Below are 15714 nucleotides of genomic sequence, written 5' to 3'. Positions count from 1 at the left end.
TAGTGAGCATTTTGACCCCACAGATGTTTCATAGAATTTATTAGAATTAGGCAGTGAAAATAAAAACAGTCCTTTTTCTTCAATAAGACGTAGCTTTAGCGCAAATTTTTTCATTTTCTCAACAAATAAAGGAAAAAAAGAACCCAACATTTGTAAAGCTATTTCTCCCGAGTACGGCAATACCCCATATGTGGTCATAAACTGCTGTTTGGGCAAACGGCAGGGCTCAGAAGGGAAGGACCGCCATTTGGAGTGCAGATGTTGCTGGATTGGTTTCTGGGCACCTGTGGGCCCAAAACAGTGGAAACCCCCCAGAAGTGACCCCATTTTGTAAACTACACCCCTCAATGCATTTACCAAGGGGTGTAGTAAGCATTTTAACCCTGCAGGTGTTTTGTAGAAATTAGTGTGCGCTCAATGTTGCAGAGTGAAAATGGGATTTTTTTCCATAGATATGCCAATATGTGGTGCCCGGCTTGTGCCACCATAACAAGACAGCTCTCTAATTATTATGCGGTGTTTCCCGGTTTTAGAAACACCCTACATGTGGCCCTAATCTTTTGTCTGGACATATGACAGGGCTCAGAAGTGAAGAGTACCATGCGGAGTGGAGGCCTAATTTGGCGATTTACAAAGTATTGGTTCACAACTGCAGAGGCTCAGATGTGAAATAATAAAAAGAAACCCCTGATAAGTGACCCCATTATGGAACTGCACCCCTCAAGGCATTTATTAAGGGGTGTAGTGAGCATTTTCACCCCACAGGTCTTTTCCATAAATGAATGCGCTGCGGATGGTGCAAATTAAAAATTTATATTTTTCCCTAGATATGCCATTCAGTGGCAAATATGTCATGCCCAGCTTATGACGCTGGAGACACACACCACAAAAATTGTTAAAAGGGTTCTCACGGGTATGACGGTGCCATATATGTTGAAGGAAACTGCTGTTTGGGCACGCTGTAGGGTTCAGGGCCGAGGGAGCACCATTTGGCTTTTGGAGAGCGGATTTTGCTTGGTACTATATTTGTTTGAGTATTGCTGGTGTTTTATAATGTGGGGGTACATGTAAGCGGGGCGGAGTATATAAGGGGCATAGTCAGGTGGTATAAAAAAATAAAAATAATCCATAGATGTGTGTTACGCTGTGAAGCAATCCTTTCTGCACAGGCCGGTGTCGCACTGATAAATGGTGTCATTTCTTATCCCCCTTTTGGTCCACACTCCGCGCCTTTGTAGTTTGGGGAATTTTGCTGGGAAAGTATTATCCTGGTATAATACGGGCACCGTCGCTTCCATCGGATATGATTGGACCCTCCCTTCCTGGTTCCCTAATTTTAGGTCCTTGATAAATCGCCTCTTGAAACAGAAGAAATGTTCTCCTCGGGCACAACTGCATATTTTTTTATTTCCTGACTTATTGGAGCCATAACTAATTTTATTTTTCATAGACGTAGCGGTATGAGGGCTGGTTTGTTGCGGGACGAGCTGTAGTTATTATTGGTACCATTTTGGGGTACATGTGACTTTTTGATCACCTTTTATCCTATTTTTTGGGATGCCAGGTAAACCAAAAAACGCAATTCTGGCACAGCTTTTTTTGGTTTTTTTTTATACAGAGTTCACCACGCATTATAAACTACATGTTACCTTTATTCTGCGGGTCAGTACGATTCCGGCGATACCTCATTTATAGAACTTTTTTATGTTTTACAACTTTTTGCACAATAAAATTACTTTTGTAAAAAGAATGTATTTTTTCTGTCGCCAAGTTGTGAGAACCATAACGTTTTAATTTTTTTGTCGACGGAGTTGTATGAGGGCTTGTTTTTTGCGGGACGAGCTATAGTTTTTATAGGTACCATTTTTGGATACGTGCGACTTTTTGATCACTTTTTATTGTAATATTTGTAGGGCAAAGTGACTAAAAAACAGAAACTCTGGTAACGTTTTTTACGGGTTTTTTTTACGCTGTTCACCGCGTGCAATAAATAATATAATATTTTGATACCTCCGGTCGTTACGGTCGTGGCGATACCAAATACATATGGTTTATTATTATTTTTCAATAATAAAGGACTTGATAAGAGTAAAAGGGGGATTGTGTGTTATTTGATTACTTGAAACTTTTATTGTTTTCAAACTTTTATTTTTTGCACTTTTTTTTACACTTTTTTATACTTTTTTTACACTTTTTCTCAAGTCCCACTAGGGGACTTGAAGGTCCAACGGTCAGATTTTTTTTTTTCTAATACATTGCACTACCTATGTAGTGCAATGTATTAGATCTGTCAGTCATTCACTGACAGCAAGCCGTTTAGGCTTCGCCTCCCGGCGGGGCCTAAATCGGCTTCAGTAATGGCAGAGCAGGAGACCATTGTGTCTCCTGTTGCCATAACAGCAGTCGCCAGTCCCGATTGCCTGTCAGGGCTGGCGATCTGCTTGTAACCGCTCCGATGCAGCAATCGCTTTCGATTGCTGCATCGAAGGGGTTAATGGCAGGGATCGGAGCTAGCTCCGGTTCCTGCCGTTACAGGTGGATGTCAGCTGTACAGTACAGCTGACTTCCACCGCTGATGACGCCGGATCAGCTCCTGACCCGGCGCCATCTTGCTGGCAGCTACGGAAGCCGATCAGGCTCCGCCGCCGGGCGGATCTTGACCGGCTTCGGTGCTAGGCAGACCGGGAGGCCAGTATTAGGCCTCCGGTTGCCATTGCAGCCACCGGAACCCCGGCAATTTCATTACTGGGGTTCCGATGAGCTGCAAACACCTTAAGTGCAGCGATCGCGTTTGAGCGCTGCACTTAAGGGGTTAATGGCGGGGATCGAAGCTAATTTCGGTCCCCGCCGTTACAGTCGGATGTCAGCTGTAAGATACAGCTGAGATCCGGTGATGATGGGACCGGCTCAGCTTCTGAGCCGGTGCCAAACGTTTGACGTACATGTACGGCAAGATGCGGGAAGTCAGTACTTTCCATGACGTACATGTACGTCAAATGTCGGGAAGGGGTTAAATTCCTTCGACCATATTATATTCCATTTTTAGGTTACTGTAGAACTGACTTGTAGTTCCAAACTGATAATATATATAACGTTTTACAAATTTCAGTCATGTCTTCAGTCGCATAGTCCAAACAAAGATTACCTATTGTTACATACATTTGTGTGGTATTTACTATTAGATTTTGGCAGTCCTATCAATGTTTGAACACTGGTGAAATACAATAATACAGTCTTGTAGATGAAAAGATCTAAAAGGGTTGTATGTATACTCTTTTTTGAAAAAGGTCATCTGAAAATAAGCTGATCTCAGGTTGTTCTGCTGCTGAGACACCCATCAATAAACTGGAAACTGTGAAAGAACGCAGCAGCAAGTGTTCAATTTCCCTGTAGCACCACCAAAGGGGAAATTAAGCATTACACAATTCCAAGAGAAATCAATGGGCTGGCTGTGTAATGCATGGATGAGCTCGGTCCTCAAGACTAAGCAAGAAGCTTTCTGCTCTGGCTTATTGATGGGGGTCTCTAACAAGGGATTCTATCTATTAACTCCGAATTCCCTAATGTAGTACATGACAATGGATATTTCTAAACCAGACTTCCTCTTTAAGAACAGTCTTTTAGCCACATCATCTTTTCTCTAGAATTAGCTACTTACCTACAATGCAAGGATCTCTAGAAATCTTTTAATCCCTATGCAGTATTTATACACATTTAATTTAGAACACTGATATTGTTGCATGCAAGCAATGGTCACTACAAGGTGGTCACTAGAAAGGAATGACAATATTGTAAAGTATTGTAGAACGCATATAAGTTGTGTTGAAGGTGTAAACTTTGTTTTTATTTTTCTGTTCTCAGGTGTCAATAGTGATTTGCACGGCCTTTATAATTGCTTGGTCTCCATATGCTGTTATATCTATGTGGTCTGCATGTGGATACTATGTGCCCGGTCTTACTGGCATATTAGCAAGCCTCTTTGCAAAATCTGCCAGTTTTTATAATCCTCTGATCTACTTTGGGATGAGCTCCAAGTTCAGAAAGGATCTAAGCATCTTGCTACCATGCACACAGAAAAATGGCAAAGATCCAGTCCGACTGAAACGTTTCAAACGTCTAAAGCACAAACAGGAACCTGTTCAACAGTTCAGGCATGAGAAATGCATACAGGACCCAAGGGTGGGACATGTAGCACCAAGTCAAGACTCTGGGGTGGGAAGCCCTAGCAATACCCCTCCACTTGAAATGAAAGATGTCTACAAATGTGATCTAGATATAGCATCTGACAACCCTAGTTATCAATGTGATCGATTATGAATTGCTGTTCATGACCATGTTATCTTGAAATGTATCACTTTTCTTCTCAGGCCAAAAGTAAATTCATGCTTTTTGGATTTCTGTTTTCCTTTAATATTGTATTTTCATGTGTTATTTACAGATAGGCAGTCAAAAGTATTCACCTGCCTTATGATGAACAATATGTTTGCCTTCAAATACCAAATCAATCACACAGCAATAAAATCTATGAACTAAATGTTAAAGAATAAAATATCTCTTTATTATAATTGACCTTGTTTTGAATTTCAAGCGTAATAAATTTATTTCAAGCTCCTCAAATTTTGGAAATATCTTTTTCACATGGCATCTTACAACCCACTTTCATGCGCTTTGATATTGCTGTGCAATTCCAAATTGTTTAATAAAAGCAAAGAATAGGCAACAGAGTCCAACATAATAGTCAGATAAAGGAACTGAAATGACCACATGGTGGTTTACAGATTTAAAGGGGTTGTATGATATTACATAAAAAGGGTTTATCTTTTTTTAGGCAATTGGTCAGGAATATTGTTACTACCCAAGTACAACCACAATGGTTTATTCTGAAAACACACCTGGAATGAAAGGGAAGCTTTAACAGAATTGTAGCAAATTATACCTTTATTTAATACATGGTGCAGGTGACAATTAGACAGGAATACTGTTATCACCCAAGTACACACACAACGGCTTATTCTGAAAATACTCCTGGAATGATAGGTACATTTCAACACAATTTTTTAGAATGTTATACCTTCAATTAATGCATTATAATAACAGTAAAAATATTTTCATATGTAAATATACTGATTCTCACAAGACATTACACATTAGGTTAGAAATTTTTAATTTACCACCATGCCGCATGAAGATAATCATGAAATTTCATGAGATGAATTCATAAAAAATGGAATTTGTAGCCTGACATTGATTTCTGGCTTTTCCTGAAAGTAAATGTATCATGTTTGTTTTAGTGTCAAGTATGAGGTAATGTGCCTATTATGCAGCAACATTTTTATGGCAGCCCACCAACCACTAGTCCTCCAGTAATATTCTGCTACTTGCCCCACTCCTACACCCCAACACTAAAGACATACAGTCACACCATATAATTGCACAAGCCAAGAATCTCCATACCATTCCTTGGTTCTAATACAGTGCCACGGATCAACTGACTCAAGACACCACTGTGACCATCACCTTCTTCCGACCCCAGCAACTCTTCCTTCATGAATATTATCACACCACACTTAATTGGGGTAATTAAGGATATTGCAAATTCAGGGAAGAAATATTGATCAATACTGAATTGGCTAAATAGTCAATTGCAATTTACTGGTTGACCAGAAAGCACTCACGAGTAGATGGATTTGAGTGCCTACTTAACATCTAGTTGATTTCCAGCATCAGCCAGGGCTTTCCAAATTGTAAGGCATTTGGCACAGCTGACTCAGGCTTACTCAATCAGTATTATGTGACTACATAGCAAAACGCCATGACATCACATGATGTTACACTGTGTGATAAGGCCATAAGAAACAGTATAATCGTAAGCATCACAAGCAATAATAAGAATTAAAGGGGTTTTCCAGTCCCTAAAATTTGATGGCCTATCCTCAGGATAGGCTATCAATAGCTGATCGGTCGGGGCCCAACTGCCTGGACCCCCGCTTATCAGCTGCTTTGTAGGGGCTGCTGCGCTTGTACGAGTGCTGCTTCCCCTTCCATCCGCTCGTATTGTGAATCGCTGACATAGCAGTACCGGCGGTTTACAGTAATACAACCTACTCCCACTAAAGTGAATAGGAGAAGGCCGTAATACTGTGAATCGCTGCTACTGCTGTGTCGGCGATTCACAGTTCGAGCAGTCACTGGAATGAAGGAAAACCCCTTTAAGTATGAACATCGGAAGAAGCAATAGCAATAATACAGAAAACAACTAACAACTAGAAACATGTAGAAACTGCCAAACTCAGGCACAGCAGACAAGTGGTGGATTACCAAATCACTCAAAAACTGAACATCAAAAGTACTTTGATGCACATAGCACTGTTGTTGATGTACATAGCTCTGTTACCTGTGGCTAACAGTGTTATAGGGGTTCTGTGGTTAATACTGTCAAGGGAGAATTCGTGGAACATTGTTATCGGGGTATCTATGGCACACAGTATTTTAAGGGGAATCTTGGCTCCTGGGGGCGATATTGATGATACGAGAATTTCTGACACTCATGGTTATATATTGGATTATAACCGGTCCGTAAGGTCAAGCAAGTAAAATATGTTAGGGAAATAAAATTACAAAATATCTCCTCATATCTCAGATTCCTGGAACCTTGTTAGTGACATGAGAAAAGTGGGATATTAGGTTTTATGTTTTGAATGGAATAAGGTTTGTAATGGCTTTTAGTTTTAGTTAAAAAACGCAGGGGCGGACATACCGCATGTGCAGCCGGTGCAGCTGCACAAGGGCCCCGCGTGGGAAGGGGGCCCGTTCAGTGGCGTAACTACCACAGTAGCAGCCGTAGCAGCTGCTACGGGGCCCGCGGCATGGGGGGGCCCGTGTCGCCCTGACAGGCACATTACATTTTATGTACCAGGCCTGGCGGCACGGGCCCCCTCATGCCTAGTAGCATCACAACACTAGGCATGAGGGGAGGGAGGGGGCGGGGGCCCGGTGATAGCCGCCACACTGCACTACCAATCGGGAGGGAGGGGGCGGGTGCCCGGGCCCGGTGATAGCCGCTACACTGCACTGCCAATCTGGCACAGATGAATAGGACAGGACGGCGATGCTGGTGGTAGGAGGAGCGCTCAGGCAGGGGAGAGGACAGGGGGCGGTGCGACGTAAGACTTCGGGCGGCTGGACAGTACAGTCAGGACTGCCGGAGAACTCATAGGATGAGCGGAGGACAGACACAGGACGAGTGGAGGACGTGCAGACTGCAGAGGACAGGTAGATGAAGTTAAAAAGTTCATGTCAGAAGGGAGAAGTTTTTATGTAGAAAAATCTGCCTCATAATTCCTTCCGGAATTTTGAGGCATATTTTGACCTGCCGGTAGAACACTTCCCGCGTTTTTCATTGCGTTTTTTTGTGGCGTTTTTCGGCCATCGGGCCGTGGGCAGGGAAACGCAGCAAAAAACGCATTTTCTGCCTGCCATTGTTGTCAATGGGAAGTCAGAGACAGAAACGCCCGAAGAAAGGGCATTGCGCTTCTTTTTCCCGCATGCGGTTTTTACTGCTCGCAGGAAAAATTTCATGGATTTCAATGGGAGGCACTTTCTGACGTTTTTCGCGAAAAAAACCTCAGTGTGAACTCCCCCTAACACAGGGGCGTAACTACTGCTATAGCAGCCGTAGCGGCTGCTACGGGGCCGCGGCATGAGGGGGCCCGCGTCACCTGCCGGCACGGGCCCCCACCTTGGCCGGAATCTCCGCTAGCTGCCGCTATGGCTGCTACAGCGCGATGCCACGGAACACTACGGCAGAGCAGGGAGTATCTCCCCGCTCTGCCATTAAACATAAGACATGTATCCCCTATCCACAGGATAGGGGATACGTGTGTGATCGCTGGCATTGATAGGGAGAACGGGGGACCGAAAGTCCCCTGAAGTTCTCCATCACAAACCTCGGACTTCCGGGGTCTGTGTCGGCAGCTCCGTAGAAATGAATGGAGCGCCGGTCACACTTGAGCTGCGCAGACACCGGAAGTCAGAGGTGAGTGATGGAGAACTTCGGGGGACTTTCGGTCCCCCGCTCTCCCTATCAATGCCAGCGATCACACATGTATCCCCTATCCTGTGGATAGGGGATACATGTCTTTTGTCTTTTCACACTGTAGGTCGCATTTTTTTGAGTGATTGGGGGTGTATGGCGTTCCCTACAGGGGGGGGGCTGTATAGCGTTCCCTACAGGGGGGGGCTGTAAGGCGTTCCCTACAGGGGGGGCTGTATAGCGTTCCCTACAGGGGGGGCTGTATAGCGTTCCCTACAGGGGGGTCTGTATGGCGTTCCCTAAAGGGGGGTCTGTATGGCGTTCCCTACAGGGGGGGGCTGTATGACTTTCCCTACAGACCCCCCCTGTAGGGAACGCCATACAGAACCCCTGTAGATAACGCCATACAGACCCCACTGTAGATAACGCCATAAAGTCCCCCCTGTAGATAACACCATACAGCCCCCTGTAGATAACGCCATACAGCCCCCCTGTAGATAACGCCATACAGCCCCCTCTGTAGATAGCGCCATACAGTCCCCCCTGTAGATAGCGCCATACAGTCCCCCCTGTAGATAGCGCCATACAGTCCCCCCTGTAGATAGCGCCATACAGTCCCCCCTGTAGATAGCGCCATACAGTCCCCCCTGTAGATAGCGCCATACAGACCCCCCTGTAGATAGCGCCATACAGACCCCTCTGTAGATAGCGCCATACAGTCCCCCCTGTAGATAACGCCATACAGCCCCCTCTGTTGATAGCGCCATACAGTCCCCCCTGTAGATAACGCCATACAGCCCCCTCTGTAGATATCTTGAGATTCAGTCCTGCTTGATAGGTAACAGTGCAGTAAGCTAAGCATGATAAGATCATCTAAATTATTGCATCTCAGTTGCATGAGTGCTTTGTGTTATATTCAATGATTCAATTTAACCTAAGTCTCTAAATGTGGGCAAAGAAAATAAAAAAACTATACTCACCTCCTCCCTCGCCTCCGTTCACCCGCCGCAGCCCCCATCCTCCTGTCTCGGTCTGTGTTACAAGTGTACAAGGCTGCACTGGTGACGCGCTGCCGATGGCACGTGACCGCTGCTGCCAATAACTCCTCATTGGTGTGCTGCTGAGGACAGTAGTTCCACAGCAAATCGCTGTTGAGGGCATTGATTGGCTGCAGCGGTCATGTGCCATCGACCGCGCGTCACCACAGCAGCTTTGTAAACACAGAAAGGGATAGGGGCTGCGGAGGGGGAACGGAGGCGCCGGAGGAGGTGAGTATAGGTTTTTCATTTTCTTTGCCCACATTTAGGGACTTAGTTTAGATAAGAATTTAACCCGGAAAAAAATGTGTTACTTGTGTTCTAAACTGGTAATAAAATGTACAATATAAATCTTCCTTCATAATTTTTATTAGTAAGGTTTATTTTTATATGCATATATATGTTTAGGTAACTTTGTCGGTATTGGGGGGGGGGGGGCGGGGGGGCCCTGGCACATTATCTGCACAGGGGCCTTTTGCAGTCTGTGTCCGCCACTGAAAAAACGTAAAAAAAAGGAATCATTCAAAATAGGGCTCAGAACTTACATTTGCTATGATAGACATATGATTTTCTGTCAATTACTATCAGACAGGAGTCATTAATGGTGACAGCAATCTCAACACATTTTATTGAGTCATCAATTATCCAGCAACGTTCACAGCCTAGGGAAGACCACCCACCATTAACCAAATATTCTTCCAGGAGCTGTCTAATGGAAGTCTGCACCACAAGTTTCTCTGAACCTAAAATCATACATGCCTATAGTTTGTGTTTTATTTGACACATTTTCTATTTGTTTGTTACAGAACAATAATGAAACTTTTTCTATAAACTTACAGTAGTAAGCAGTAAATGCAGCTGAATTTATATCATTTATATAATTTTATGGTAACACTGTAATTACATGAGAAATTGTTGAAATCTATCATTAGAATGGCTCTAAAACCGTGCAAGATGTAAATTTACTATATATTTTTTGTATAAAATTGATAAAAGTTATGACCTCCCAACACCATTTAACAATTTACATAGATAAAAACTACATAAAAAGTTAGTAAAGGTAAGTTTACACAGACAGACTTCTGCTCATAATGAACGCCCGTTTATGGCGCTCGTTGACAGGTCCATTTACAAGGTGCCGATGCTTTACTGTGTGGGGATGAACTATCTTTAATACGATCATCCGGTCCCCATCAGTTTGATCATTGTCGGCAAAATAAAAGATGAAATCAGCCGAGAATTGAGTATTTGCTAGCTTGTCGGCTGACCGCTACCCTGTTTACATGGGCCAATGAGGGACGTAAGAACCTACGTTGAGACGATTATTGGCCCTTGTAAACAAGCCTTAACTTTGTGAACAAATTATATGACTTATCTTGTACTAGTCCTAACTAAGGTCTGTGTTTTAAATCAGAGCTGCAGTCATAATATTGCTCATCGTCCTTGGAAATAGTCAACAATTTTGAGACAGACACATATTAGCTGAGCTGTGTGTGGGTGGCACATTTACTTTTCTTGTATTGAGAGGGCTGAATAAATGTGCATACTCTGACATGCTTGTCAATACATACTGTAACATCTTTATAATTAAATGCTCTGCCTGTCCTAGATTCGACCCCTAAGAGTACATCACAGAAAATTTCAATTAAAATTTTGACTACTAAAATTTGGCTAACGAAATCTTAAACTTGATACTTATTCCACTTTCTGTTAAATTGAAACATAGGCAGATGTCAATTCAGTGCTTTTTCCTTATGTTATCACATATCCAGATTGTTTTCATTTCATACAGAAAAACCTCAGCAGAAAACTTTTGCATAGAAATTAATGGGATTGTTTTGATAAGTTTGATTCATGCTATGCAATTAAAAACTGGGTGTTTTTTTTAAGACATGTTGTATTTAAAAAAAAAACAAAAACATAGCCTACATTATCTTTGTTTGTTTGTTTTTTTTAATTTTTTTGTCCTTTTCTCTCTTTGGCCACTTTTGACCTTCCTGACAGAGCATGATTTTTCAAATCTGACATGTTTCACTTTATGTGGTAATAACTTCGGAATACTTTTACCTATCCAAGTGATTCTGAGATTTTTTTCTCATGACACATTGGACTTTATGTTACTGGCAAAATTTTGCTCGATACATTCAGTATTTAATTGTGAAAAACACCCAAATTTTGCGAAAAATGGCGAAAATTTGCATTTTTCTAAATTTAAATCTATCTACTTGTAAGACAGGCAGTTATACCACACACAATTATTGCTAATTAACATCCCCATATGTCTACTTTAGATTGGCATCATTTTTTGAACATCCTTATATTTTTCTAGGACGTTACAAGGTTTAGAACTTTAACAGCAATTTCTCACATTTTTAAGAAAATTTCAAAAGTCTATTTTTACATGGGCCAGTTCAGTTGTAAAGTGGCTTTTAGGGCCTTATATATTAGAAACCCCCAATAAGTCACCCCATTTTAAAAACGTCACCCTCATCGTATTCAAAACAGCAATTAGAAAGTTTCTTAACCCTTTAGATGTTTTACAGGAATTAAAACAATATAGAGGGGAAATTTACAAATTGTATTTTTTTATTTTTAATCCATTTTTTTTTTTGTAACACGGAAAGATTTACCAGAGAAATACAACTCAATATTTATTGCCCAGGTTCTACAGATTTAGGAAATATCCCACATGTGGCCCTAGTGTGGTAATATACTGAAGCACCGGCCAGAGAAGCAATGGAGAACCTAGAGGATTTTGGGGCCTTATTTTAATTAGAATATATTTTAGGCACCATGTCAGGTTTGAAGGGCTCTTGCGGTGCCAAAACAGTGGAAATCCCCCAAAAGTGACCCATTTGGGAAAAACACCTCAAGGAAATGATCTCGGGGTATAGTGAGCATTTTGACAGCACAGGTTTATTGCAGAAATTATTGGAATTAGGCAGTAAAAATTTAAATCTACATTTTTTCAAAGAAAATGTAGGTTTAGCCAATTTTTTTTTCATATTCACAAGGGCTAAAGGGGAAAAAGCACCACAACATTTGTAAAGCAATTTCTCCCGAGTAAAACAATACCCCACGTGTGGTCATAAACAGCTGTTTGGACACACAGCAGGGCTTAGAAGGGAAAGAGCGCCATTTGGCTTTTGGTGCTCAAATTTAGCAGGAATGGTTTGCGGAGGACATGTCACATTTGCAAAGCCCCTGTGGGGACAAAACAGTGGAAACCCCCCACAAGTGACCCCATTTTGGAAACTGCACCCATTGAGGAAATTATCTAGAGGCTTAGTGAGCATTTTGACCGCACAGGTTTTTTGCAGAAATTATTGGAATTTGGCCCGTGAAAATTTCAATCTAAATTTTTTCAAAGAAAATGTAGGTTTAGCTAATTGTTTTTCATTTCCACAAGGACTAAAGGGGAAAAAGCACTGAAACATTTGTAAAGCAATTTCTTCCGCGTAAAACAATATCCCATATGTGGTCATAAATGGCTGTTTGGACACACGGCAGGGCTTAGAATGGAAAGAGCGCTATTTGACTTTTGGAGATCACATTTAGCAGGAATGGTTTGCGGAGGCCATGTCGCATTTGCAAAGCCCCTGAGGGGACAAAACAATGAAAACACCCAAAAAGTGACTCCATTTAGGAGACTACACACCTTGAGGAATTCATCTAGGGGTGTAGTGAGCATTCTGATCCGACAGGTTTTTTTTATAGTATTTATTAGAATTGGGCAGTGAAAATAAAAACAATCCTTTTTCTTCAATAAGACGTAACTTTAGCTTAAAATTTTTAATTTTCTCAACAAATAAAGGAAAAAAAAACCACAACATTTGTAAAGCAATTTCTCCTGAGTACGGCAATACCCCATATGTGGTAATAAACTGCTGTTTGGGCACACGGCAGAGCTCAGAAGGGAAGGAGCGCCATTTGGTTTTTGGTGTGCAGATTTTGCTGGATTGGTTTCTGGTCGCTATGTTGCATTTGCAAAGCTCCTGTGGGACCAAAACAGTGGAAACCCCCCAGAAGTGACGACATTTTGGAAACTGCCCCCTCAAGGTATTCAGCTAGGGGTGTAGTGAGCACGTTAACCCTGCAGGTGTTTTGCAGAAAATAGTGTGCACTTGATGTTGCAGAGTGAAAATTTTATTTTTTCCATAGATATGCCAATATGTGGTGCCCCCATAACAAAAGAGCTCTCTAATTATTATGCTGTGTTTCCTGGTTTTAGAAACACCCTACATGTGGCCCGAATCTTTTGCCTGGACATTTGACAGGGCTCAGGAGTGAAAGAGTACCACGTAAAATTGAGGCCTAATTTGGTGACTTACAAAGTTTTGGTTCAGAATTGCAGGGCTCAGATGTGAAATAATAAAAGAAACCCCTGGGAAGTGACCCCATTTTGGAAACTGCACCCCCTCAAGGCATTTATTAAGGGGTGTAGTGAGCATTTTCACCCTACAGGTCTTTTCCATAAATGATTGCGCTGCGGATGGTGCAAAGTAAAAATGTAAATTTTTCCCTAGATATGCTATTTCAGTGGCAAATATGCCGTGCCCAGCTTGTGCCACTGGAGACACACACCCCAAAAATTGTAAAAAGGGTTCTCCCGGTTATGGCGATGCCATATATGTGGAAGTAAACAGCTGTTTGGGCACGCTGTAGGGTTCAGAGGGGAGGGAGCGCCATTTGGCTTTTGGAGCGTGGATTTGCTTGGTAGTAGTTTTGTTTGAGTATTGCTGGTGTTTCTGATTAGAATGTGGGGCCACAAGTAAGCCGGGCAGAGTACATCAGGGGCATAGTCAGGGGGTATAATAATGGGGTAAAATAATCCATAGATGTGTGTTACGCTGTGACTCATTCCTTTCTGCACAGGCCGGTGTATCACTGATAAATGTCCTTCCTTATCCCCCTTTTGGTCCACACTCCGCACCTTTGCAGTTTGGGGAATTTTGCTGGGAAGTGTTGTCCTGGTATTTTAAGGGCGCCCTCGCTTTCAGCAGAAACCCCCCCCCCCCCGTTCCTGGCTCCCTAATTTTAGGGCCTTGATCATTTGCCTCTTGAAACAGAAGAAATCTTCCCCTCGGGCATGCACAACTGCATATTTTTTATTTCCTGACTTATTGGAGCCTTAACTAATTTTATTTTTTCATAGACGTAGTGGTATGAGGGCTGTTTTTTTGCGGGATGAGCTGTAGTTTTTATTGGTACCATTTTGGGGTACATGCGACATTTTGATCACCTTTTAGCCTGTTTTTTTTTTTTTTTTTTTTATATAGCGTTCACCATGCGTTCTAAACTACTTGTTAACTTTATTCTGCGGGTCAGTCCAATTCCGAAAATACCTAATTTATAGCACTTTTTTATGTTTTACAACTTTTTGCACAATAAAATTACTTTTGTAAAAAGAATGTATTTTTTCGCCATGTTGTGAGAACCATAACGTTTTAAGTTTTTCATCGATGGAGCTTTATGGAGGGCATGTTTTATGCGAGACGAGCTATAGTTTATATAGGAACCATTTTTGGAAACATGCGACTTTTTGATCACTTTTTATTCCAATATTTGTAGGGCAAAGTGACCAAAAAACAGAAATTCTGGTATTGATTTTTACAGGTTTTTTTTACGCTGTTCACCGCGTAAGGCCGTTACGGTCGTGGCGATACCAAATACGCATGGTTTATTTAATTTTTTAAATAATAATAAAGGACTTGATAAGGGAAAAGGGCGATTGTGTTTTATTTTATTACTTGATACTTTTATTATATGTTTTAAAACTTTTTTTTTTACACTTTTTTATACTTTTTTTTTACACTTTTCTTCAAGTCCCACTAGGGGACTTGAATGTCCAACTGTCTGATTTTTTTTTTCTAATACATTGCACTACTTATGTAGTACAATCTATTATATCTGTCAGTCATTCACTAACATCAAGCAAATTAGGCTTCGCCTCCCGGCGGGGACTAATCGGCTTCCGTAATGGCAGAGCAGGAGGCCATTGTTAGGCCTCCTGTTCCATAGCAGCAGTTGGTGGCCCTGACATCAAGCCAATTAGGCTTCGCCTCCCGGCGGGGACTAATCGGCTTCCGTAATGGCAGCGCAGGAGGCCATTGTTAGGCCTCCTGTTGTCATAGCAGCAGTTGGTGGCCCTGATTGCGTGGAAGGGCTGCCAATCTGCTAGCAACCACTAAGATGAATGATTCACTGTATATTTGATACCAAGTGTCGTTCAATAATGTTAAATTGGATTCACCGCCTGAAAGAACGATTAAAAATAGTTTATTATTAGAATGATAAAAAGTATGGCTCAACCAGCCACTATTTCCAGAACCAGGCAAAAGCAAGTGATTAGCGACAAGAGAGGTGTACCGGAGTGAATGAAGTTTCTCTAACACTCCAGGACCAACCTTCCCTGCTTATTGTATAATATTTCGCTACACCCTTGCCAATAGGTAACAATCTATCCAGATCCTACGCGTTTCAGCAACACACACAAGGTGATGCCTCATCAGGGATTCCTAGATAATGATTCTTATTGTATTGTTAAATTTCAAACACTGGATAGCACTGTACATGTGCTGATTTTAGCCTCCAGACGCGTGTACGGCTCTGATACACTGACCGCACACGCGCCCGGGAAGCTCC

The 15714-nt window shown here is 42.1% G+C and overlaps 1 protein-coding gene across 2 annotated transcripts in view; it reads left to right on the top strand.

The window, feature by feature from the left end:
• LOC142761262 (visual pigment-like receptor peropsin) overlaps positions 1-4524 on the top strand; it is a 41227-nt gene extending 36703 nt beyond the window's left edge. For both annotated transcript variants that reach the window (XM_075864444.1, XM_075864443.1), the window contains exon 6: positions 3862-4524. In XM_075864444.1, the coding sequence (XP_075720559.1) occupies positions 3862-4317 (456 nt within the window). In that variant the 3' untranslated portion in view covers positions 4318-4524. The remainder of the gene's footprint in view (positions 1-3861) is intronic.
• The last annotated feature ends 11190 nt before the right edge of the window (positions 4525-15714 follow it).

This window comes from Rhinoderma darwinii, chromosome 4 (assembly GCF_050947455.1).
Source record: "Rhinoderma darwinii isolate aRhiDar2 chromosome 4, aRhiDar2.hap1, whole genome shotgun sequence".
Lineage (NCBI taxonomy): Eukaryota > Metazoa > Chordata > Amphibia > Anura > Rhinodermatidae > Rhinoderma > Rhinoderma darwinii.
The sequence above is the reverse complement of the archived record's forward strand: the minus strand, read 5'-3'. Positions and strand labels throughout refer to the sequence as shown.